This window comes from Pseudophryne corroboree, chromosome 8 (genome assembly GCF_028390025.1).
Source record: "Pseudophryne corroboree isolate aPseCor3 chromosome 8, aPseCor3.hap2, whole genome shotgun sequence".
Taxonomy (NCBI): Eukaryota; Metazoa; Chordata; class Amphibia; order Anura; family Myobatrachidae; genus Pseudophryne; species Pseudophryne corroboree.
This window is the reverse complement of record NC_086451.1, coordinates 481,088,119-481,115,991: the sequence shown is the minus strand read 5'-3', so window position 1 is coordinate 481,115,991 and position 27,873 is coordinate 481,088,119. Positions and strand designations below refer to the sequence as shown.

Here is a 27,873-nt window from a genome sequence, read left to right as displayed (position 1 = left end):
TCTGGATTCCCGCCGCATACATAATGTACAGTAAATACAGTTTATATCTATATTCTGCTCTTGCACATAACTATCCGCAGGAACATGCGATCTTCCTCAAACCAACACCGGAATGTTACCCTTAAAATACCCTACAGCTGGATACCAAACACCACCTTGTAACCTTGTTCTGTCCCCTCCTATCCGGTAAAGGTGAATCCCTTTGTTCTGTTACCATTTAAACAGCTGTTACTTTCTGATGTGGTGCAGGGAGACTATGTGTACATTGTGCACTATTTGGATTAAATATGTAATGTGTTCTGATAGCCTTCCATGCGTCCACAAACTCTGCCGTAAATACTCATACCACGCGCTGATGTGCAGGGCCGCGGGAGCGACCATACGCAAATTGCGAATATGCGCACGCACAGCAGAGCAAGTACGCGCACGGAGGCCATCTGTGTGTAGTTCGTACGTGATGTGTGTACTGCAATATTTTTCGACTTTGACAGAATATGTGCAAGGTCTGCAGAACACAGTTTAAGACCCGTTTAAGGGGCGCAGTCCGGACAACGAGGCACTGTCCCCTCTATAGGGACAGCGCGTCTTCTCCAGCACTATGTTACATTGTGTCTGATATCCCTCTATAGGGACAGCACCTCTGCTCCAGCACTTTGTTACAATGTGTCTGATATCCTCTATAGGGACAGCACCTCTGCTCCAGCACTTTGTTACATTGTGTCTGATATCCCTCTATAGGGACAGCACCTCTGCTCCAGCACTTTGTTACAATGTGTCTGATATCCTCTATAGGGTCAGCACCTCTGCTCCAGCACTTTGTTACAGTGTGTCTGATATCCCTCTATAGGGACAGCGCCTCTACTCCAGCACTTTGTTACAGTGTGTCTGATATCCTCTATAGGGACAGCGCCTCTGCTCCAGCACTATGTTACATTGTGTCTGATATCCCTCTATAGGGACAGCACCTCTACTCCAGCACTTTGTTACAGTGTGTCTGATATCCTCTATAGGGACAGCGCCTCTGCTCCAGCACTATGTTACATTGTGTCTGATATCCCTCTATAGGAACAGAGCCTCTGCTCCAGCACTTTGTTACAATGTGTCTGATATCCCTCTATAGGGACAGCACCTCTACTCCAGCACTTTGTTACAGTGTGTCTGATATCCTCTATAGGGACAGCGCCTCTGCTCCAGCACTATGTTACATTGTGTCTGATATCCCTCTATAGCAGGCTTTTTCAACCAGTGTGCCGTGGCACACTAGTGTGCCGTGACCAGATGCAAGGTGTGCCGCGGAGCCAGAGCAGCTTCCTGTACCTTCAGAGTGAACTGTTGGCCTGGGCTCTTCTTAGAGGATCAGTCGTTCTCCGGCCGTGACCTATGCCTTGAAAATTATGTGATATCATGGGTCACAGACGCCATGTCTCACCACCCAGCCAGCCCACCCGCCTGCATACACATCTTCCAGTTCCCACCTGCATGCACAGCTTTCCTTGCCCACCCACATCCACACCTGCTCCACGCCCACTGCTCAGTATTCGTAGCACTCAACTATGAACAACCCCAGCCACTGAGGGACAGGGAGGAGGACAGCTGATAATAATATTTGTTATTTTATTTCTCCTGTGGGGAACAATACGATTTCAATAGGATTTATGTGGGGAGAATAAGAATTTATGGATTTATGGGGGAGGACAATGTGAATAATTCATGTGGGGAACAATAGGATTTATGTGGGGAGCAATGTTATTGGGTTTTTGTTTCTGTGTAGGCCAATGTATGTGTGCATTTTTTTTTTTTTCCGTGAATGCCAATGTATGTGTTTTGGTTTTTTTCCTTTGGGGAACTGATGGTGTGCCTTGGCAATTTTAAAATATTGTTCGGTGTGCCGCGAGTTAAAAAAGGTTGAAAATCACTGCTCTATAGGAACAGAGCCTCTGCTCCAGCACTTTGTTACAATGTGTCTGATATCCCTCTATAGGGACAGCACCTCTGCTCCAGCACTTTGTTACAGTGTGTCTGATATCCTCTATAGGGACAGCACCTCTGCTCCAGCACTTTGTTACATTGTGTCTGATATCCTCTATAGGGACAGCGCCTCTACTCCAGCACTATGTTACATTGTGTCTGATATCCTTCTATAGGGACAGCGCCTCTGCTCCAGCACTATGTTACAGTGTGTCTGATATCCCTCTATAGGGACAGCACCTCTGCTCCAGCACTTTGTTACATTGTGTCTGATATCCTTCTATAGGGACAGCGCCTCTGCTCTAGCACTATGTTACAGTGTGTCTGATATCCTCTATAGGGACAGCGCCTCTGCTCCAGCACTTTGTTACAGTGTGTCTGATATCCTCTATAGGGACAGCGCCTCTGCTCCAGCACTATGTTACAATGTATCTGATATCCCTCTATAGGGACAGCGCCTCTGCTCCAGCACTATGTTACAGTGTGTCTGATATCCCTCTATAGGGACAGCACCTCTGCTCCAGCACTTTGTTACATTGTGTCTGATATCCTTCTATAGGGACAGCGCCTCTGCTTCAGCACTATGTTACATTGTGTCTGATATCCCTCTATAGGGACAGCGCCTCTGCTCCAGCACTATGTTACATTGTGTCTGATATCACTCTATAGGGACAGCGCCTCTGCTCCAGCACTATGTTACATTGTGTCTGATATCCCTCTATAGGGACAGCACCTCTGCTCCAGCACTTTGTTACATTGTGTCTGATATCCTCTATAGGGACAGCACCTCTGCTCCAGCACTATGTTACAATGTGTCTGATATCCTCTATAGGGACAGCACCTCTGCTCCAGCACTATGTTACAGTGTGTCTGATATCCTTCTATAGGGACAGCGCCTCTGCTCCAGCACTTTGTTACAGTGTGTCTGATATCCTCTATAGGGACAGCGCCTCTGCTCCAGCACTTTGTTACATTGTGTCTGATATCCCTCTATAGGGACAGCGCCTCTGCTCCAGCACTTTGTTACAATGTGTCTGATATCCCTCTATAGGGACAGCGCCTCTGCTCCAGCACTTTGTTACAATGTGTCTGATATCCCTCTATAGGGACAGCGCCTCTGCTCCAGCACTTTGTTACAATGTGTCTGATATCCCTCTATAGGGACAGCGCCTCTGCTCCAGCACTTTGTTACATTGTGTCTGATATCCTCTATACGGACAGCACCTCTACTCCAGCACTTTGTTACAATGTGTCTGATATCCTCTATAGGGACAGCGCCTCTGCTCCAGCACTTTGTTACAATGTGTCTGATATCCCTCTATAGGGACAGCGCCTCTGTTATGCACACCAGTGCCTGCAGGAAAGTACTGGTGTTTGAACTGTTATGCACTCCAGTGTCTGCAGGAATGTACTGGTGTTTGAACTGTTATGCAAAACAGATGGACTCACAGACAAACTGGGGGATATGACATAATGTACACAGAAGGTGATAGGGTAACAAAATACACACAAAGTGAACAGAGAAGCCCAGAGGCTAAGGAACTGGGTATCTCCCTTGTATTAGAACTGCTCAGATGGAAAAGCAAGATGTTGTGTTTTAATACGTAGAGAACCCGAAATGCTGTTGCTAAGGGCAACAGCAAAACCCTAAAGGGTTACCAACGGGTGTGGCAGTAAACTCCTTGGTCAGAGATGGAATGATAGACACAAGGAGAATCTCCACAATCCTAATTCTCACTTGCAGTGCACAGGTTTTAGCTTACTGCCACTAAACTGACCCCTGACACCTAGCACAGTGAGACAGGATTAGACAGGCAAGTCTTAGAATACAGCCGCAAACTTGCTAAGTTCACAGAGTAGTAACAGAACCCCAGCAAGCTAAACGACTGACTCCAGTCTTACTGCTAGGTCTGGATTGGCAGAGTGTAATACAAAATCCCCAGGCCTATTTGCAGTAAGCAACAAACAAATACAAAGCTACACAGTACTGGCTAACTTTCATGAACTGACTAACCAACAAAGATTCAGCAGCATCTGCTTACCCTGAAAAGAGGCCTTATAAAGCAGGTGCTGTCCACGCCCCACTCAGACCTCACAGACTGTGAGCACAAAAACCAGCACCGGATCCCCTGCCGTGCACAGAGCCTATAACCACTGCACAGCAAAAGACCCGAACCGGAGTATCAGCTGCGCTCAGGTTACTCCACTAGCACTTGTCTCCCGGTTGCCATGACGACGTGGCAGCACAGGGCAGGAGACCCTAACAGTACCCCCCCTCTGACGAGGGGTCAAAGAACCCCTACCACCGGGTTTATCGGGGAACTGCGAGAAGAAAGAGCGTATCAGTCTGGGGGCATGAAGATCACAACTGCGCACCCACGACCGCTCCTCCGGGCCATACCCCTTCCAGTGCACCAAAAATGACAGCCGACCCCGAACCACCTTGGAGTCAAGAATCCTTTCAACAACAAACTCCCTCTGGCCACGTATCAGAAGAGGGGAAGGTCTTCCACTGGAAGAAGGATTACTAATCGCCCGTTTTAAAAGGGAACAATGAAATGTTTTATTGATACCCAAAGAACGGGGCAGATCTAACTGAAATGCCACCGGATTGATAACCCTGGTGATCTTATAAGGGCCGATGAACCGGGGCCCTAACTTATGAGATGGCTGTCTCAACTTCAAATTCTTGGTAGACAACCAGACGAAGTCTCCTAATTTGAAGCTGCAGGGTCTTTTCCGCTTATCAAAAACCCTTTTGGTCACTAATGACACAGACACAAGGGCTTTCTTCACTTTCCGCCAAATACCTCTAAGGACCGAAACCACAGAGGAACCACCAGGCGTGGAGTCCAGGGGGTCAAAAGAATTGGCCTTAGGATGATGCCCATACACACAAAGGAAGGGAGAGATCCCTGTAGCAGAGTGAGCCGCGTTGTTATAGGCAAACTCCGCCATGGACAGATGAGCAACCCAGTCAGTCTGACACTTGGAGACATAACACCTGAGGAACTGCTCCAAGGACTGGTTCACCCTTTCAGTCTGCCCATTAGACTGCGGATGGTAGCCTGACGACAAGCTGACAGAAATCTGGAGATCGGAACAAAATGCCCTCCAGAATTTGGCCACAAACTGGGATCCGCGGTCAGAGACCACATCAAGTGGCAACCCGTGGAGACGCACAACATGCAGCATAAATAATTCAGACAGGCGTCTGGCTGATGGCAGCCCAACCAGTGGAACGAAGTGCGCCATCTTCGAAAACCTGTCAACGACAACCCAGATGGCTGTCATCCCCGAGGATTTGGGCAAGTCCACCACAAAATCCATTGAAATGTGGGTCCATGGCTTAGATGGGATAGAGAGTGGATGTAATGGGCCAACAGGAACCCCTCTAGGAGTCTTATTTCGGGCACAGATGTCACATGCCCGAACCCACTGATCCACATCCTTAGCCACCGAGGGCCACCACACCGCCCTAGATAGCAACTCCCGAGTTCTGGCAATACCCGGGTGACCTGCCGACTTCTTGGCATGGAATTCCAGGAACACTCGCTGTCTTAACCTAGGAGGCACAAACAAAAGACCTACCGGAAGGTCTGGAGGAGCCTGCTCCTGTGCTCTAAGGACTAATGATAAGAGGTCCTGGGTAATGCCCACTTTAATACATGATGGGGAAACAATGGGCAACGGCTCCTCGGTGGTCTCCTGGATTGGAGCAAAACTCCGCGAGAGCGCATCAGCCTTGATGTTTTTTGACCCAGGGCGATATGTTATCAAAAAATTAAAGCGAGCAAAAAACAAAGCCCATCGTGCCTGCCTGGCATTGAGACGCTTCGCTGACTCTAAATATGCCAGATTCTTATGGTCAGTGAGAATTGAGACCACAAACTTAGCCCCCTCAAGCCAGTGTCTCCACTCCTCGAGTGCATCCTTAATAGCCAACAATTCCCGGTTACCCACGTCATAATTCATCTCGGCAGGCGAAAATTTACGGGAAAAGTAAGCACAGGGATGAAGGCGATTATCAGACACTCCCATCTGAGAAAGCACTGCCCCAATACCCATCTCAGAGGCATCCACCTCCACCACAAAAGGACGCTCTGGATCTGGGTGTCGCAGCACCTTGGCCGAAACAAATGCCCTTTTGAGACGGGCAAAAGCCGCTTTAGCCTCACAAGACCAGTGAGCAACATCCGCCCCTTTCTTAGTGAGTGCCACCAAGGGCGCCACTATAGACGAAAATCCAGCGATAAATCGTCTATAAAAATTTGCAAAGCCCAGGAAACGCTGAAGCGCCTTCAAACTAGTGGGCTGCACCCAATCCAGGACTGCCTGTACCTTGGAACCCTCCATTTGGAAACCTTCTGGGGAGATAATATATCCTAGAAATGCGATTTGCTGAACTTCAAATTCGCACTTCTCCAGCTTCGCCCCAAGCCGGTGGTCTCTGAGTTTCTGGAGGACTAAGCGTACATGCTTCCGATGTTCCTCCAGGGAATGGGAGAAGATTAGGATGTCATCTAAGTATACAACTAAGAATCTATCCAAATATTCCCTGAGCACATCATTCATGAAATCCTGGAAGACTGCCGGGGCATTACAGAGCCCAAAAGGCATCACCAAATATTCATAATGCCCTGAGTGGGTATTAAAGGCAGTCTTCCATTCATCCCCCTCTCTTATTCGGATTAGATTGTACGCACCGCGTAGGTCAATCTTAGAAAAAATGGTGGCAGTACGAAGCTGGTCAAACAAGACCGAAATGAGAGGCAGTGGGTATGAGTTTTTAATCGTGATACGGTTCAATTCCCTGAAGTCGATGCAGGGTCGCAACGAACCGTCCTTTTTACCCACGAAGAAGAACCCCGACCCAACTGGAGACTGTGAAGGTCTGATAAATCCCTTAGCCAAGTTCTCCTGAATGTACTCTGCCATAGCCTGAGTCTCAGGACGTGACAGGGAGTACAACCTGCTCTTGGGAAGCTTAGCATTTGGCAACAAATCAATGGCACAGTCATAGGGGCGATGGGGAGGTAGTACCTCTGCAACTTTTTTGGAGAACACGTCCGCAAAATCTGCATAACACCCTGGCAATCCTGGCAAACTTAGCTGCGAGAGCCTGACTGGAAGGCTCAAGCAACTCCTGAAACAATCAGTACCCCAACTAAGAATCTCCCTAGAGACCCAGTCAAATTGAGGATTGTGGGCCCTTAACCAGGGTAACCCCAACACCAATGGGGCAAAAGTACAGACAGTCACATAAAAGGACAATTTTTCAGAGTGTGTGGCTCCAATAAACAAAGAAATCTGGCTAGTGCAAGAGGTAATTTTACCTTGGGATAATGGTTCCCCGTTTAACCCACAAATCTCAATTTCCGATGCCAAGGGTACTAAGGGAACAGAGTGTTTCAGGGCGAATTGGCGGTCCATAAAAACCCCGTCGGCCCCACTGTCCACAAAGGCCTCAGTCTTGACAGTTTGACCGAGGATCTTCAAGGTCACCGGAATGATAAAAGTCTTCTTGGGAAATTCTGACTTCTGGCCTGACAGGATATTTCCCATCACCCTCAGGCCCTGAAGTTTTCCGGCTTTTCTGGGCATGATACTACCACATGACCTTTATTCCCACAGTACAAACACAACCTCTGCTGTCTCCTCCGCGTCTTCTCACGCGAGGAGAGGCGGGTAGCCCCAATCTGCATAGGCTCCTCAGAAAATTCCTCAGAGTCTGAGGTTCCCTTGGGAAGGAAGGAAATCTCAGTCTCCCTTTCAAGCCTACGCTCTCTCAGCCGTCTATCCACCCGGATGGAAAACTGCATGAGCTGATCCAAGCTATCAGGCAAGGGATATTGTACCAGTTGGTCCTTTATCTGGTTAGAAAGACCTCTTCGGTACTGGTGTCTCAGGGCTGGGTCATTCCACTGGGTATCATGGGCCAACCTCCGAAACTCCGTACAGTAAACCTCAACTGGCCTTCGCCCTTGCTTAAGGATCGAAATCTGAGCCTCGGCTGAGGCCGTCTTGTCAGGGTCATCATACAACATGCCCAGTGCCGTAAAAAAAGCATCAACACTTTTAAGCGACGGACAGTCAGGCTGCAACCCATATGCCCAGACCTGTGGGTCTCCTTGTAGCAAGGAAATCACTATGCCCACCCGCTGAATCTCCGACCCAGAAGACTGAGGCCTAAGCCGGAAGTATAGCTTGCAGCTCTCCTTGAAACAAAAGAACTGCGAGCGATCTCCAGAAAAACGATCCGGGAGATTTACTTTCGGCTCCTTAACCCCTGCAGGTGCTGCTGCTGCGGGAGCTCCGCCAGCAGCCTGGGAGGTGTGCATTTTAATGGACAAATCATTAAATTGTCGAGTCAGGACCTGCACCTGATCGACCACCTGTTGCAACGTATTTTGAGGGGTATGCTCCATATTCCCACAAAATTTCAACAGGAGTATTAGGCTGCTGAATATGTTATGCACACCACTGCCTGCAGGAAAGTACTGGTGTTTGAACTGTTATGCACTCCAGTGTCTGCAGGAATGTACTGGTGTTTGAACTGTTATGCAAAACAGATGGACTCACAGACAAACTGGGGGATATGACATAATGTACACAGAAGGTGATAGGGTAACAAAATACACACAAAGTGAACAGAGAAGCCCAGAGGCTAAGGAACTGGGTATCTCCCTTGTATTAGAACTGCTCAGATGGAAAAGCAAGATGTTGTGTTTTAATACGTAGAGAACCCGAAATGCTGTTGCTAAGGGCAACAGCAAAACCCTAAAGGGTTACCAACGGGTGTGGCAGTAAACTCCTTGGTCAGAGATGGAATGATAGACACAAGGAGAATCTCCACAATCCTAATTCTCACTTGCAGTGCACAGGTTTTAGCTTACTGCCACTAAACTGACCCCTGACACCTAGCACAGTGAGACAGGATTAGACAGGCAAGTCTTAGAATACAGCCGCAAACTTGCTAAGTTCACAGAGTAGTAACAGAACCCCAGCAAGCTAAACGACTGACTCCAGTCTTACTGCTAGGTCTGGATTGGCAGAGTGTAATACCAAATCCCCAGGCCTATTTGCAGTAGGCAACAAACAAATACAAAGCTACACAGTACTGGCTAACTTTCATGAACTGACTAACCAACAAAGATTCAGCAGCATCTGCTTACCCTGAAAAGAGGCCTTATAAAGCAGGTGCTGTCCACGCCCCACTCAGACCTCACAGACTGTGAGCACAAAAACCAGCACCGGATCCCCTGCCGTGCACAGAGCCTATAACCACTGCACAGCAAAAGACCCGAACCGGAGTATCAGCTGCGCTCAGGTTACTCCACTAGCACTTGTCTCCCGGTTGCCATGACGACGTGGCGGCACAGGGCAGGAGACCCTAACAGCCTCTGCTCCAGCACTATGTTACATTGTGTCTGATATCCCTCTATAAGGACAGTGCCTCTGCTCCAGCACTTTGTTACAATGTGTCTGATATCCCTCTATAGGGACAGCACCTCTGCTCCAGCACTTTGTTACAGTGTGTCTGATATCCCTCTATAGGGACAGCGCCTCTGCTCCAGCACTTTGTTACAGTGTGTCTGATATCCTCTATAGGGACAGCGCCTCTGCTCCAGCACTTTGTTACAATGTGTCTGATATCCTCTATAGGGACAGCACCTCTGCTCCAGCACTTTGTTACATTGTGTCTGATATCCCTCTATAGGGACAGCACCTCTACTCCAGCACTTTGTTACATTGTGTCTGATATCCTCTATAGGGACAGCGCCTCTGCTCCAGCACTTTGTTACATTGTGTCTGATATCCCTCTATAGGGACAGCGCCTCTGCTCCAGCACTTTGTTACATTGTGTCTGATATCCCTCTATAGGGATAGCGCCTCTGCTCCAGCACTTTGTTACAGTGTGCCTGATATCCTCTATAGGGACAGCGCCTCTGCTCCAGCACTTTGTTACATTGTGTCTGATATCCCTCTATAGGGACAGCGCCTCTGCTCCAGCACTTTGTTACATTGTGTCTGATATCCCTCTATAGGGACAGCACCTCTGCTCCAGCACTATGTTACAATGTGCCTGATATCCTCTATAGGGACAGCGCCTCTGCTCCAGCACTTTGTTACATTGTGTCTGATATCCTCTATAGGGATAGCGCCTCTACTCCAGCACTTTGTTACAGTGTGTCTGATATCCCTCTATAGGAACAGCACCTCTGCTCCAGCACTTTGTTACATTGTGTCTGATATCCCTCTATAGGGACAGCGCCTCTGCTCCAGCACTTTGTTACAATGTGCCTGATATCCTCTATAGCACAGGTTCTCAAACTCGGTCCTCAGGACCCAACACAGTGCGTGTTTTGCAGGTCTCCTCACAGAATCACAAGTGAAATAATTAGCTCCACCTGTGGATCTTTTAAAATGTTTCAGTGCGTAATTAATACACCTGTGTACCTGCTGGGTTACCTGCAAAACATGCACTGTGTGGGGTCCTGAGGACCGAGTTTGAGAACCACTGCTCTATAGGGACAGCGCCTCTACTCCAGCACTTTGTTACATTGTGTCTGATATCCTCTATAGGGACAGCGCCTCTGCTCCAGCACTATGCTACATTCTGTCTGATATCCCTCTATAGGGACAGCGCCTCTGCTCCAGCACTTTGTTACATTGTGTCTGATATCCCTCTATAGGGACAGCGCCTCTGCTCCACCACTTTGTTACAGTGTGCCTGATATCCTATATAGGGACAGCGCCTCTGCTCCAGCACTTTGTTACAATGTGTCTGATATCCCTCTATAGGGACAGCACCTCTGCTCCAGCACTATGTTACAATGTGTCTGATATCCTCTATAGGGACAGCGCCTCTGCTCCAGCACTATGTTACATTGTGTCTGATATCCCTCTATAGGGACAGCGCCTCTGCTCCAGCACTTTGTTACATTGTGTCTGATTTCCTCTATAGGGACAGCGCCTCTGCTCCAGCACTTTGTTACAGTGTGTCTGATATCCTCTATAGGGACAGCGCCTCTACTCCACCACTTTGTTACAGTGTGCCTGATATCCTATATAGGGACAGCGCCTCTGCTCCAGCACTTTGTTACAATGTGTCTGATATCCCTCTATAGGGACAGCACCTCTGCTCCAGCACTATGTTACAATGTGTCTGATATCCTCTATAGGGACAGCGCCTCTGCTCCAGCACTATGTTACATTGTGTCTGATATCCCTCTATAGGGACAGCGCCTCTGCTCCAGCACTTTGTTACATTGTGTCTGATATCCCTCTATAGGGACAGCACCTCTGCTCCAGCACTATGTTACAATGTGTCTGATATCCTCTATAGGGACAGCACCTCTGCTCCAGCACTATGTTACATTGTGCCTGATATCCTCTATAGGGACAGCGCCTCTACTCCAGCACTTTGTTACAGTGTGCCTGATATCCTTTATAGGGACAGCGCCTCTGCTCCAGCACTTTGTTACATTGTGTCTGATATCCTCTATAGGGACAGCGCCTCTGCTCCAGCACTTTGTTACATTGTGTCTGATATCCTCTATAGGGACAGCGCCTCTGCTCCAGCACTTTGTTACAATGTGTCTGATATCCCTCTATAGGGACAGAGCCTCTGCTCCAGCACTTTGTTACAGTGTGTCTGATATCCCTCTATAGGGACAGAGCCTCTGCTCCAGCACTTTGTTACAGTGTGTCTGATATCCTCTATAGGGACAGCGCCTCTGCTCCAGCACTATGTTACAATGTGTCTGATATCCCTCTATAGGGACAGAGCCTCTGCTCCAGCACTTTGTTACAGTGTGTCTGATATCCTCTATAGGGACAGAGCCTCTGCTCCAGCACTTTGTTACAATGTGTCTGATATCCTCTATAGGGACAGCGCCTCTGCTCCAGCACTATGTTACAATGTGCCTGATATCCTCTATAGGGACAGCGCCTCTACTCCAGCACTTTGTTACATTGTGTCTGATATCCTCCATAGGAACAGAGCCTCTACTCCAGCACTTTGTTACAGTGTGTCTGATATCCCTCTATAGGGACAGAGCCTCTGCTCCAGCACTATGTTACAGTGTGTCTGATATCCCTCTATAGGGACAGCGCCTCTGCTCCAGCACTTTGTTACAGTGTGTCTGATATCCTCTATAGGGACAGCGCCTCTGCTCCAGCACTATGTTACAATGTGCCTGATATCCTCTATAGGGACAGCGCCTCTGCTCCAGCACTTTGTTACATTGTGTCTGATATCCTCTATAGGGACAGCGCCTCTGCTCCAGCACTATGTTACAGTGTGTCTGATATCCCTCTATAGGGACAGCACCTCTGCTCCAGCACTTTGTTACATTGTGTCTGATATCCTCTATAGGGACAGCACCTCTGCTCCAGCACTTTGTTACATTGTGTCTGATATCCTCTATAGGGACAGCGCCTCTACTCCAGCACTTTGTTACATTGTGTCTGATATCCTCCATAGGGACAGAGCCTCTACTCCAGCACTTTGTTACATTGTGTCTGATATCCTCTATAGGGACAGCGCCTCTGCTCCAGCACTTTGTTACATTGTGTCTGATATCCTCTATAGGGACAGCGCCTCTGCTCCAGCACTTTGTTACATTTTGTCTGATATCCCTCTATAGGGACAGCACCTCTGCTCCAGCACTTTGTTACATTGTGTCTGATCAGAGCCGGCCATAGGCATAGGCAAACTAGGCAATTGCCTAGGGCATTTGATATGCCTAGAGGCATCAGCAGCTTCTGCTGATTAAAATGATATGCGGCATGCCTATATTCTGTGTGTAGCATTTCATATGCAGATACAGCCACAGTCTCACACAGTATATAGACATGCTGCATATCAGTTTAATCAGCAGAAGCTGCTTGCGCATCCTAGCCACATAGCAATGCAAATATGATGCATTTTCATAAAAAAAAAGGTGCCCGACGTTAGCATTGAGGCAACATTTATGAGGACACATCTGTATCCAAGCCGAGGCAGAGTTTACAGTGTTAGTGGCAGTGTGATTGCTGTGTGCATGTGAGTGGGTTGGTTGTGCAGTAGTGTAGGGAATATGTGTAAGGAGCATTATGTTTGTCATGTAAAATGCATTAATAATGTGCAACATATGTGTAAGGGGCATTATGTGTGTCATTATGTGTATAAGGGCATTAATAATGAGCAGCATATTTGTAACAGTGTACTACTGTATGTGTGTCATTATGTGTATAGGGGCACTAATAATGTGCAGCAAATGTGTAGAGGGCACTATGTGTGTCATTATGTGTATAAGGGAATTAATAATGTGCGGCATATGTGAAGGGACATTATGTGTAAAAGGGCATTAATAAAGGTTGTCATAATGTGTAAGGCGCATTATGTTTCTAAGGACATTATTAATGTGTCTCATATGTGTAAGGGGCATTACTCTGTGGCATTATGTGTATAAGGTACTCTACTATGTGGTGTTGCGTATAGAAAGGGCACTGCTGTGTTGTCTAATGTGAATAAAGAGCAATAGGGTGTGGTGTAATGTGAATAAGGAGCAATTCAGTGTGATGTAATGTGAATAAGGGGCTCTACTGTAAGGAGTAACGTTTCTAAGGTAAAGTGATACTACTGTGGGATGTAATATGGATTATGGGCACTATCGCATGATCAAATGTGAATAAAGTTGCAGTACTGTGTGGCGTAATTGGAATTGGGGTTACTATTGTGTGGCCATGCCCCTTTCCAGCAAAAACACACCCCTTTTTGGGCTGAGCGCCAAATGTGCGAACTGTTCCTATTTAAAATATAGGGGGTACAAACACCAAAATAAGGGCTGCTATGGGTGAGGGGTGATGGTGCTGAGAAAGAGGTGCAAGGTCAGAGGCGGAACCAGCGGTGGTGCTAGGGGCACCAGCCAAAATCTTGCCTAGGGCATCATATTGGTTAGGGCCGGCTCTGTGTCTGATATCCCTCTATAGGGGCAGCGCCTCTGCTCCAGCACTATGTTACAGTGTGTCTGATATCCCTCTATAGGGACAGCGCCTCTGCTCCAGCACTTTGTTACATTGTGTCTGATATCCTCTATAGGGACAGCGCCTCTGCTCCAGCACTTTGTTACATTGTGTCTGATATCCCTCTATAGGGACAGCGCCTCTGCTCCAGCACTTTGTTACATTGTGTCTGATATCCTCTATAGGGACAGCGCCTCTGCTCCAGCACTTTGTTACATTGTATCTAATATCCTCTATAGGGATAGCGCCTCTGCTCCAGCACTATGTTACATTGTGTCTGATATCCCTCTATAGGGACAGCGCCTCTGCTCCAGCACTTTGTTACAGTGTGTCTGATATCCTCTATAGGGACAGCGCCTCTGCTCCAGCACTATGTTACATTGTGTCTGATATCCTCTATAGGGACAGCGCCTCTGCTCCAGCACTTTGTTACATTGTGTCTGATATCCCTCTATAGGGACAGCGCCTCTGCTCCAGCACTTTGTTACAGTGTGTCTGATATCCTCTATAGGGACAGCGCCTCTGCTCCAGCACTATGTTACATTGTGTCTGATATCCTCTATAGGGACAGCGCCTCTGCTCCAGCACTATGTTACATTGTGTCTGATATCCCTCTATGGGCACAGCGCCTCTGCTCCAGCACTTTGTTACATTGTGTCTGATATCCCTCTATAGGGACAGCGCCTCTACTCCAGCACTTTGTTACAATGTGCCTGATATCCTCTATAGGGATAGCGCCTCTGCTCCAGCACTTTGTTACATTGTGCCTGATATCCTCTATAGGGACAGCGCCTCTACTCCAGCACTTTGTTACAATGTGCCTGATATCCTTTATAGGGACAGCGCCTCTACTCCAGCAATTTGTTATATTGTGTCTGATATCCTCTATAGGGACAGCGCCTCTGCTCCAGCACTTTGTTACATTGTGTCTGATATCCTCTATAGGGACAGCGCCTCTGCTCCAGCACTTTGTTACATTGTGTCTGATATCCTCTATAGGGACAGCGCCCCTCTGCTCCAGCACTTTGTTACATTGTGTCTGATATCCCTCTATAGGGACAGCGCCTCTGCTCCAGCACTTTGTTACATTGTGTCTGATATCCTCTATAGGGACAGCGCCCCTCTGCTCCAGCACTTTGTTACATTGTGTCTGATATCCCTCTATAGGGACAGCGCCTCTGCTCCAGCACTTTGTTACATTGTGTCTGATATCCCTCTATAGGGACAGCGCCTCTGCTCCAGCACTTTGTTACATTGTATCTAATATCCTCTATAGGGATAGCGCCTCTGCTCCAGCACTTTGTTACATTGTGTCTGATATCCCTCTATAGGGACAGCGCCTCTGCTCCAGCACTTTGTTACATTGTGTCTGATATCCCTCTATAGGGACAGCGCCTCTGCTCCAGCACTTTGTTACAGTGTGCCTGATATCCTCTATAGGGACAGCGCCTCTGCTCCAGCACTTTGTTACAATGTGTCTGATATCCTCTATAGGGACAGCACCTCTGCTCCAGCACTATGTTACATTGTGTCTGATATCCCTCTATAGGGACAGCGCCTCTGCTCCAGCACTTTGTTACATTGTGTCTGATATCCCTCTATAGGGACAGCGCCTCTGCTCCAGCACTTTGTTACAGTGTGCCTGATACCCTCTATAGGGACAGCGCCTCTGCTCCAGCACTTTGTTACAATGTGTCTGATATCCTCTATAGGGACAGCGCCTCAACTCCAGCACTTTGTTACAATGTGTCTGATATCCTCTATAGGGACAGCGCCTCTACTCCAGCACTTTGTTACAGTGTGCCTGATATCCTCTATAGGGACAGCGCCTCTGCTCCAGCACTTTGTTACATTGTGTCTGATATCCCTCTATAGGGACAGCGCCTCTGCTCCAGCACTTTGTTACAGTGTGCCTGATATCCTCTATAGGGACAGCGCCTCTACTCCAGCACTTTGTTACAGTGTGTCTGATATCCCTCTATAGGGACAGCGCCTCTTCTCCAGCACTTTGTTACATTGTGTCTGATATCCCTCTATAGGGACAGCGCCTCTGCTCCAGCACTTTGTTACAGTGTGTCTCATATCCTCTATAGGGACAGCGCCTCAACTCCAGCACTTTGTTACAATGTGCCTGATATCCTCTATAGGGATAGCGCCTCTGCTCCAGCACTTTGTTACATTGTGCCTGATATCCTCTATAGGGACAGCGCCTCTACTCCAGCACTTTGTTACAATGTGCCTGATATCCTCTATAGGGACAGCGCCTCTGCTCCAGCACTTTGTTACAATGTGCCTGATATCCTTTATAGAGACAGCGCCTCTACTCCAGCAATTTGTTATATTGTGTCTGATATCCTCTATAGGGACAGCGCCTCTGCTCCAGCACTTTGTTACATTGTGTCTGATATTCTCTATAGGGACAGCGCCTCTGCTCCAGCACTTTGTTACATTGTGTCTGATATCCCTCTATAGGGACAGCACCTCTGCTTCAGCACTTTGTTACATTGTATCTGATATCCCTCTATAGGGGCAGCGCCTCTGCTCCAGCACTATGTTACAGTGTGTCTGATATCCCTCTATAGGGACAGCGCCTCTGCTCCAGCACTTTGTTACATTGTGTCTGATATCCCTCTATAGGGACAGCGCCTCTGCTCCAGCACTTTGTTACATTGTGTCTGATATCCCTCTATAGGGACAGCGCCTCTGCTCCAGCACTTTGTTACAGTGTGCCTGATATCCTCTATAGGGACAGCGCCTCTGCTCCAGCACTTTGTTACAATGTGTCTGATATCCTCTATAGGGACAGCGCCTCTGCTCCAGCACTTTGTTACAATGTGTCTGATATCCTCTATAGGGACAGCGACTCTACTCCAGCACTTTGTTACAATGTGTCTGATATCCTCTATAGGGACAGCGCCTCTACTCCAGCACTTTGTTACAGTGTGCCTGATATCCTCTATAGGGACAGCGCCTCTGCTCCAGCACTTTGTTACATTGTGTCTGATATCCCTCTATAGGGACAGCGCCTCTGCTCCAGCACTTTGTTACAGTGTGCCTGATATCCTCTATAGGGACAGCGCCTCTACTCCAGCACTTTGTTACAGTGTGTCTGATATCCCTCTATAGGGACAGCGCCTCTTCTCCAGCACTTTGTTACAATGTGTCTGATATCCCTCTATAGGGACAGCGCCTCTGCTCCAGCACTTTGTTACAGTGTGTCTCATATCCTCTATAGGGACAGCGCCTCAACTCCAGCACTTTGTTACAATGTGCCTGATATCCTTTATAGGGATAGCGCCTCTGCTCCAGCACTTTGTTACATTGTGCCTGATATCCTCTATAGGGACAGCGCCTCTACTCCAGCACTTTGTTACAATGTGCCTGATATCCTTTATAGGGACAGCGCCTCTACTCCAGCAATTTGTTATATTGTGTCTGATATCCTCTATAGGGACAGCGCCTCTGCTCCAGCACTTTGTTACATTGTGCCTGATATCCTCTATAGGGACAGCGCCTCTTCTCCAGCACTTTGTTACATTGTGTCTGATATCCCTCTATAGGGACAGCGCCTCTGCTCCAGCACTTTGTTACATTGTGCCTGATATCCTCTATAGGGACAGCGCCTCTTCTCCAGCACTTTGTTACATTGTGTCTGATATCCCTCTATAGGGACAGCGCCTCTTCTCCAGCACTTTGTTACATTGTGTCTGATATCCCTCTATAGGGTCAGCGCCTCTGCTCCAGCACTTTGTTACAGTGTGTCTCATATCCTCTATAGGGACAGCGCCTCAACTCCAGCACTTTGTTACAATGTGCCTGATATCCTCTATAGGGACAGCGCCTCTGCTCCAGCACTTTGTTACAATGTGCCTGATATCCTCTATAGGGACAGCGCCTCAACTCCAGCACTTTGTTACAATGTGCCTGATATCCTCTATAGGGACAGCGCCTCTACTCCAGCACTTTGTTACATTGTGTCTGATATCCCTCTATAGGGACAGCGCCTCTACTCCAGCAATTTGTTATATTGTGTCTGATATCCTCTATAGGGACAGCGCCTCTGCTCCAGCACTTTGTTACATTGTGTCTGATATCCTCTATAGGGACAGCGCCTCTGCTCCAGCACTTTGTTACATTGTGTCTGATATCCCTCTATAGGGACAGCACCTCTGCTTCAGCACTTTGTTACATTGTATCTGATATCCCTCTAAAGGGGCAGCGCCTCTGCTCCAGCACTATGTTACAGTGTGTCTGATATCCTCTATAGGGACAGCGCCTCTGCTCCAGCACTTTGTTACAATGTGTCTGATATCCTCTATAGGGACAGCGCCTCTGCTCCAGCACTATGTTACAGTGTGTCTGATATCCTCTATAGGGACAGCGCCTCTGCTCCAGCACTTTGTTAGAATGTGTCTGATATCCTCTATAGGGACAGCGCCTCTGCTCCAGCACTTTGTTACATTGTGTCTGATATCCCTCTATAGGGACAGCGCCTCTGCTCCAGCACTTTGTTACATTGTGTCTGATATCCCTCTATAGGGACAGCGCCTCTGCTCCAGCACTTTGTTACATTGTGTCAGATATCCTCTATAGGGACAGCGCCTCTGCTCCAGCACTTTGTTACATTGTATCTAATATCCTCTATAGGGATAGCGCCTCTGCTCCAGCACTTTGTTACATTGTGTCTGATATCCCTCTATAGGGACAGCGCCTCTGCTCCAGCACTTTGTTACATTGTGTCTGATATCCCTCTATAGGGACAGCGCCTCTGCTCCAGCACTTTGTTACAATGTGTCTGATATCCTCTATAGGGACAGCGCCTCTGCTCCAGCACTTTGTTACATTGTGTCTGATATCCCTCTATAGGGACAGCGCCTCTGCTCCAGCACTATGTTACAGTGTGTCTGATATCCCTCTATAGGGACAGCGCCTCTGCTCCAGCACTTTGTTACATTGTGTCTGATATCCCTCTATAGGGACAGCGCCTCTGCTCCAGCACTTTGTTACATTGTGTCTGATATCCTCTATAGGGACAGTGCCACTGCTCCAGCACTTTGTTACAATGTGTCTGATATCCTCTATAGGGACAGCGCCTCTGCTCCAGCACTATGTTACAGTGTGCCTGATATCCTCTATAGAGACAGCGCCTCTGCTCCAGCACTTTGTTACATTGTGTTTGATATCCCTCTATAGGGACAGCGCCTCTACTCCAGCACTTTGTTACATTGTGTCTGATATCCCTCTATAGGGACAGCGCCTCTGCTCCAGCACTTTGTTACATTGTGTCTGATATCCCTCTATAGGGACAGCGCCTTTGCTCCAGCACTTTGTTACAGTGTGTCTGATATCCCTCTATAGGGACAGCGCCTCTGCTCCAGCACTTTGTTACATTGTGTCTGATATCCTCTATAGGGACAGCGCCTCTGCTCCAGCACTTTGTTACAGTGTGTCTGATATCCTCTATAGGGACAGCGCCTCTGCTCCAGCACTTTGTTACAATGTGTCTGATATCCTCTATAGAGACAGCGCCTCTGCTCCAGCACTTTGTTACAATGTGTCTGATATCCTCTATAGGGACAGCACCTCTGCTCCAGCACTATGTTACAGTGTGTCTGATATCCTCTATAGGGACAGCGCCTCTACTCCAGCACTTTGTTACAGTGTGCCTGATATCCTCTATAGGGACAGCGCCTCTGCTCCAGCACTTTGTTACATTGTGTCTGATATCCCTCTATAGGGACAGCGCCTCTGCTCCAGCACTTTGTTACATTGTGCCTGATATCCTCTATAGGGACAGCGCCTCTGCTCCAGCACTTTGTTACAATGTGTCTGATATCCTCTATAGGGACAGCGCCTCTGCTCCAGCACTTTGTTACATTGTGTCTGATATCACTCTATAGGGACAGCGCCTCTGCTCCAGCACTTTGTTACAATGTGCCTGATATCCTCTATAGGGACAGCGCCTCTGCTCCAGCACTTTGTTACATTGTGTCTGATATCCCTCTATAGGGACAGTGCCTCTGCTCCAGCACTATGTTACAATGTGCCTGATATCCTCTATAGGGACAGCGCCTCTACTCCAGCACTTTGTTATATTGTGTCTGATATTCTCTATAGGGACAGCGCCTCTGCTCCAGCACTTTGTTACATTGTGTCTGATATCCCTCTATAGGGACAGCGCCTCTGCTCCAGCACTTTGTTACATTGTCTGATATCCCTCTATAGGGACAGCACCTCTGCTCCAGCACTTTGTTACATTGTGTCTGATATCCCTCTATAGGGGCAGCGCCTCTGCTCCAGCACTTTGTTACAGTGTATCTGATATCCTCTATAGGGACAGCGCCTCTGCTCCAGCACTTTGTTACAATATGTCTGATATCCTCTATAGGGACAGCGCCTCTGCTCCAGCACTTTGTTACAATGTGTCTGATATCCTCTATAGGGACAGCGCCTCTGCTCCAGCACTTTGTTACATTGTGTCTGATATCCCTCTATAGGGACAGCGCCTCTGCTCCAGCACTATGTTACAGTGTGTCTGATATCCCTCTATAGGGACAGCGCCTCTGCTCCAGCACTTTGTTACATTGTGTCTGATATCCTCTATAGGGACAGCGCCTCTGCTCCAGCACTTTGTTACATTGTGTCTGATATCCCTCTATAGGGACAGCGCCTCTGCTCCAGCACTTTGTTACATTGTGTCTGATATCCTCTATAGGGACAGTGCCTCTGCTCCAGCACTTTGTTACAATGTGTCTGATATCCCTCTATAGGGACAGCGCCTCTGCTCCAGCACTTTGTTACACTGTGTCTGATATCCTCTATAGGGACAGCGCCTCTGCTCCAGCACTATGTTACATTGTGTCTGATATCCCTCTATAGGGACAGCGCCTTTGCTCCAGCACTTTGTTACATTGTGTCTGATATCCTCTATAGGGACAGCGCCTCTGCTCCAGCACTTTGTTACAATGTGTCTGATATCCCTCTATAGGGACAGCACCTCTGCTCCAGCACTATGTTACATTGTGTCTGATATCCTCTATAGGGACAGCGCCTCTGCTCCAGCACTTTGTTACAATGTGTCTGATATCCCTCTATAGGGACAGCGCCTCTGCTCCAGCACTTTGTTACAATGTGTCTGATATCCCTCTATAGGGACAGCACCTCTGCTCCAGCACTATGTTACATTGTGTCTGATATCCTCTATAGGGACAGCGCCTCTACTCCAGCACTTTGTTACATTGTGTCTGATATCCTCTATAGGGACAGCGCCTCTGCTCCAGCACTATGTTACAATGTGTCTGATATCCTCTATAGGGACAGCACCTCTGCTCCAGCACTATGTTACAGTGTGTCTGATATCCTCTATAGGGACAGCGCCTCTGATCCAGCACTTTGTTACAATGTGTCTGATATCCCTGTATAGGGACAGCGCCTCTGCTCCAGCACTTTGTTACATTGTGTCTGATATCCTCTATAGGGACAGCGCCTCTACTCCAGCACTTTGTTACATTGTGTCTGATATCCTCTATAGGGACAGCGCCTCTGATCCAGCACTTTGTTACAATGTGTCTGATATCCCTGTATAGGGACAGCGCCTCTGCTCCAGCACTTTGTTACAGTGTGTCTGATATCCCTCTATAGGGACAGCGCCTCTGCTCCAGCACTTTGTTACAATGTGTCTGATATCCTCTATAGGGACAGCGCCTCTGCTCCAGCACTATGTTACATTGTGTCTGATATCCTCTATAGGGACAGCGCCTCTGCTCCAGCACTTTGTTACAGTGTGTCTGATATCCTCTATAGGGACAGCGCCTCTACTCCAGCACTTTGTTACATTGTGCCTGATATCCTCTATAGGGACAGCGCCTCTACTCCAGCACTTTGTTACATTGTGTCTGATATCCCTCTATAGGGACAGCGCCTCTGCTCCAGCACTTTGTTACATTGTGTCTGATATCCCTCTATAGGGACAGCGCCTCTGCTCCAGCACTTTGTTACATTGTGTCTGATATCCCTCTATAGGGACAGCGCCTCTGCTCCAGCACTTTGTTACATTGTGTCTGATATCCCTCTATAGGGACAGCACCTCTGCTCCAGCACTATGTTACAGTGTGTCTGATATCCCTCTATAGGGGCAGCGCCTCTGCTCCAGCACTTTGTTACAGTGTGTCTGATATCCCTCTATAGGGACAGCGCCTCTACTCCAGCACTTTGTTACAATGTTTTGCATATTTCTCAGCATTGTTACATTGTTTGTTTCCCATATTTCTTCTAGTGTAAAACGTTGTCTGGAATTTGTGATCACATCATTTCTTTGTCGTCTGACTCGTTGGTGTCACAATCCGCTCATCTGGAGGTCGTCCATCTAACCAACATCATGCCAAGCGAAGGACTGGTGAGTGTTGCATTGTGTTTTCTGTCTTCTACTAGAGAGCAAAAAAAAAAAATCTTAGTAAGTCCTGTACCCCATAATGCTGATGCCCCACAGTGTACCCATAATGCTGATGTCCTGCTGTGTACCCATAATGCTGATGTCCTGCTGTGTACCCATAATGCTGATGCCCCACAGTGTACCCATAATGCTGATGCCCCACAGTGTACCCATAATGCTGATGTCCTGCTGTGTACCCATAATGCTGATGCCCCACAGTGTACCCATAATGCTGATACCCCACAGTGTACCCATAATGCTGATGCCCCACAGTGTACCCATAATGCTGATGCCCTGCTGTGTACCCATAATGCTGATGCCCTGCTATGTACCCCATAATGCCGATGCCATACGATGTACCCCATAATACTGATGCCCTACGATGACTGTCCCCCCCGCCATGCACCGCTGGTTAGAGCGTACGCAGCATGTACAGTGTAAGGTCTCCTCAGTAGCATATTATAGATTCTGGTGGATAAATCATGCAGACCCTCTGTATACTCACCCATATACATCCCCTCACCCCGCTGCAGACCCCTACTCTGACTACGGGCGTGGTCTGATATGCCTGCAGTCAAAATGTCAACACGAGAATGTCAACATGAGAATTGTAACATGTTGACATTTATCATGCAGACACTGATGTCCCTGGAGGCCCATCAGTCACTTACCTGATCCTGACGGGATAGGGGTAACGGCGACCACCGGTGTATTAGGGTAAGACACTGCCTTTCTAAAAGATATTATATGTATGGGAGGTCAGTGATGGAACCAGTTTCGTCCTTAAGACTTCATCAAGGGGGAAACGCGTTGAGCTCCCTCACTGACCTCCTGCACTAAGATAAGATTCCAAAAATACGAGGGACAAAAGACGTAGGGGTCCCCCATATTTTTGTAACCAGCACCGGGCTACACCATACAGGGAGATAATGCCACAGCCGGGGGCCACAATTATACTGGTCTCTGCGGGCGTGCATTACCCCCCCGATTAGTCACCCCTGGCCGGGGTTCCCTGGGGGAGTGGGGACCCCTTAAATCAAGGGGTCTCCCCCACCAGGCACCCAAGGGCCAGGGGTGAAGCCCGAGGCTGCCCCCCCCCCTCCCCATCCCTGAGGCGATGTATGGGGGGATGATAGTCTTTTCCAGTGTAAAAAAAAGAATATTGTCTTTTGTTTTAGAACTACAAGTCCAAGGAATCCTCCCCTACTTTCTGGTACTTGGAGAACCACAAGTACCATTATGCAGGGAAATAACGGGCCCACTGGTACCTGTAGTTCTACAACAAAAGAAATACCCAAATAAAAACAGTACACACACACCGTGAAAGTGAAAATTTATTTAAACACACTTACCTCATACATACTTACCTACATCCCATGCTGCCCAATCACGTCCCCTTCTCCAGTAGAAACCAATAGAGGTACCTGTGAAAAAAAAGCTAAAGTGCTCACCTATTATACGGTGAAGTTCTGTCCTCTTCGTTCAAGTAGGCAATCCAGGGTTAATAAAATAACAAACCGAAAACCAGCTCCAAAAGAAATAAAGGGGATTCTTGTTTACACATGGATCCCCTTTCCCCGAATGCCAGGACACCCCATGACTCCTGTCACTAGAAGTCCCAGCAGCCAATCAGGGAGCGCCACATCATGGCGCTCTCCTGATTGGCTGTGCGCTCCTGGCCTGTCAATCAGGCGGAGCGCACCGGCTAGAACAGAGCTTAGCGCAGCTCCATTCTAGCCTATGAGGTTAAGTGGGGTCACTCTTGTGGGTGACCCCACTTAACCTCGCGGTTAGCCGCAGACCGTGATTGGGCAGCGTGGGATGTAGGTAAGTATGTCTGAGTGTGTAAGTGTGTTTAAATAAATTTGTACTTTCACGGTGTGTGTGTATCTTGTTTTTATTTGGGTATTTCTTTTGTTGTAGAACTACAGGTACCAGCGGGCCAGTTATTTCCCCGCATGATAGTACTTGTGGTTCTCCAAGTACCAGAAAGTAGGGGAGGATTCCTGGGACTTGTAGTTCTAAAACAAAAGACGATATTCTTTTTTTTACACTGGAAAAGGTTATCAGCCCCCATCCACAGCCCAGGGGTGCTGGGGACAGTCTCAGGCTTCAGCCCTGTCCCTTGGGTGCCTGGAGGGGAGGGACCCCTTGATTTAAGGGGTTCCCACTCCCCCGGTGAACCCCGGCCAGGGGTGACTAGTTGGGGGGGGTAATGCCATGGCTGCAGGGACCAGTATAAATGTCCCCCCTGGTTGTGGCATAATCTTCTCGGCTAGTGGAGCCCGATGCTGGTTTTAAAAATACGGGGTACCCCTACATTTTTTGTCCCCCATATTTTTGGAGCCAGGGCCGGCCCAAGAGCCCGGAGCTGGTTGTCTGAATACTGGGGGACCCCAGTCAATTTTATCCCGGTATTTAAACAGCCAGGACCGGCTCAAAGAGCCCGAGGCTGGTTATGCTTAGGAAGGGGGGACCCCACGCAATTTTTTTTTACATTATTAACTATTTCTGACCTTTTGACACAGAGAAGCATGCACGGATCTCACTGCTCCGTGCATGACTATCCGAACACGCCAGCAAAAATCAGGTCTATTTGAAAGCTCCTTTTTTTTACGAATTCTATGCTTTCCCGGCAGTGTTTGTCTATTGTCAGCAGTGATTGAGAATACAAACTCTTAGTCAATTCCCGAGTTGTATCAAATAACAGCCGTGTTTGACTGATGGTCTATCCGTTCGTATTTGTGAACTCTGCCTGGAAAAATAATACGAATAGCCCCAACACTGCCGAGATTTGTGTTTGGTAAATTCCAGATATCACACTTAGACAAAAAAAAAAAAAAAACTAATGAAATCGGGACCTTAGTAAATATACCTCTCCCCCTCCCCCTCTCTCCCTCCCTCTCTCTCTCTCTCTCCCCCTCTCTCTCCCCCCCCTCTCTCTCCACCCTCTCTCCCCCCCTCTCCCCCTCTCTCTCAATCTCTCCCCCTCTCCCTCTGTCTCTCCCTCTCTCTCCCCCCCCCTCTCTCTCTCTCTCCCCCTCTCTCTCTCTCTCCTCTCTCTTTCCCCCCTCTCTCTCTGTCTCTCCCCCTCTCTCCCCCTCTCCCTCTGTCTCTCCACACATATGTATGAGATTGCTGCCCTAAGTGTAGAGAACACTACCTTGCCGCAGTGTGCCCGGTAAGCTGGAGAATTCGCTGCCCAATCCGTGCGGATGCTCCTGAAATCGGGACCTTAGTAAATATACCTCTCCCCCTCCCCCTCTCTCCCTCTCTCTCTCTCCCCCTCTCTCTCCCCCCCCTCTCTCTCTCCCCCCCTCTGCCCTCTCTCTCATTCTCCCCCCTCTCTCTCTCGCTATCTCTCCCCCTCTCCCTCTGTCTCTCCCTCTCTCTCTCTCTTTCCCCCCTCTCTCTCTCTCTCTCCCCCCTCTCTCTCTCCATCTCTCTCTCTCTCTCTCTCTCTCTCCTCCTCCTCTCTCTCCCCCCTCTCTCTCTCTGTCTCTCCCCCTCTCCCTCTGTCTCTCCACACATATGTATGAGATTGCTGCCCTCAGTGTAGAGAACACTACCTTGCCGCAGTGTGCCCGGTAAGCTGGAGAATTCGCTGCCCAATCCGTGCGGATGCTCCTGAAATGTCAGGGAATAATTAATAGTTCCTTCTATTCAGCAGAGAGCTCTGAGCCTGGTCGGTTACAGCAGCGACGATCACTTTACTGACGACGAAACCATCTGCCAAGTAACCTTCACTGCAGAATGGAGTATTAAGCCTGTCTTCCCATCACACCCTGTGCTGCGGCAGATACAGTGTCCGTCCTTAGTGCTCCTTCAAGTTATCAGTCACCTTCCAGAATACGTTTCATATCCTCTCTGCCTGCTCCCTGCGGATTCCTGCTGAGAAATGTCTCTCTTACCTAGGCCCCAGCAAGCGCTCGCCATGCCCACTGGCATGTCACACGTGCCTGACAATGGCAACCAGTGTTTGTAATACGCGTTGGTATTTTATTTTGCGCTGCTATTACTGCGCATAGATCCACCAGGAGCCTAGCCGGAGCCCTAAAACGCCAGCAGGGATGGAGCGGAGTTGGCTGGACATCTTTGTGGTATATTCATTACTGTAAACTGCAGAGGGTATACTGTAGGTTAAAGTTATCTCTTCCCAGGTATTTCTGCAAAGCCTCACACGTATCAAGGCATAAGAGGAGAATAGAGGCAGTGCAACCGGACTGCAGGGGGCAGCCGTGTCTGTGCCATTATTAGGGGGGCTATGCGTTGTACGCTAGTAGCTGCATATGTGTTGCTATTCCTCTGAGGCACAACTCCAGGACCTGAAGTTAGGGCCTCGGGGGAGTGTACTGGCATTGTAGCCCCCATTGCACAGAGCTAATTCCGCAGCACAGAGCTAATTCCGCAGCACAGAGCTTATTCCGCAGCACAGAGCTAATTACGCAGCACAGAGCTTATTCCGCAGCACAGAGCTAATTCTGCAGCACAGAGCTAATTCCGCAGTACAGAGCTTATTCCGCAGCACAGAGCTTATTCCGCAGCACAGAGCTAATTCTGCAGCACAGAGCTAATTCTGCAGTACAGAGCTTATTGCGCAGCACAGAGCTTATTGCGCAGCACAGAGCTAATTACGCAGCACAGAGCTAATTCTGCAGCACAGAGCTAATTCTGCAACACATAGCTAATTCAGTAGCACAGATCTTATTCCACAGCACAGAGCTTATTCCGTAGCACAGAGCTAATTCCGCAGCACAGAGCTAATTCCGCTGCACAGAACTAATTCCGCAGCACAGAGCTAATTCCGCAGCACAGAGCTAATTCCGCAGCACAGAGCTTATTCCTCAGCACAGAGCTTATTCCGCAGCACGGAGCTTATTCCGTAGCACAGAGCTTATTCCGTAGCACAGAGCTTATTCCGTAGCACAGAGCTTATTCCTCAGCACAGAGCTAATTCCGCAGCACAGAGCTAATTCAGTAGCACAGAACTAATTCCGCAGCACAGAGCTAATTCAGTAGCACAGAACTAATTCCGCAGCACAGAGCTAATTCCGCAGCACAGAGCTAATTCCGCAGCACAGAGCTAATTCCGCAGCACAGAGTTTATTCCTCAGCACAGAGCTAATTCTGCAACACAGAGCTAATTCCGCAGCACAGAGTTTATTCTGCAGCACAGATCTTATTCCGCAGAACAGACCTTATTCCGCAGCACAGAGCTTATTCTACAGAGCAATTCTTTGAGTTAAATAAATTATACATACAATAAATAGATAGACAGTTGTATATATTATCCACATAGCATATAACATACCTGTCTTCTGATCCTGCCTTGGCTGAGTACTTGGGGTGAGAGCGGATCTGTGTTCGGAGTACTGTACATACATTGTCTTCCTATAGCATATCCTACCTGTCTCACAGTCACAGGCATCTATTAGTTGTTGGCTCATTTGCATTATATATTT

General features: G+C 48.3%; 1 protein-coding gene across 1 annotated transcript in view; it reads left to right on the top strand.

Moving 5' to 3' along the window:
- LOC134949658 (connector enhancer of kinase suppressor of ras 2-like) overlaps positions 1-27,873 on the top strand; it is a 766,590-nt gene that overhangs the window by 420,797 nt on the left and 317,920 nt on the right. The window contains exon 6 of the mRNA XM_063938397.1: positions 22,256-22,375. Coding sequence (XP_063794467.1) covers positions 22,256-22,375 — 120 coding nt within the window. The remainder of the gene's footprint in view (positions 1-22,255; positions 22,376-27,873) is intronic.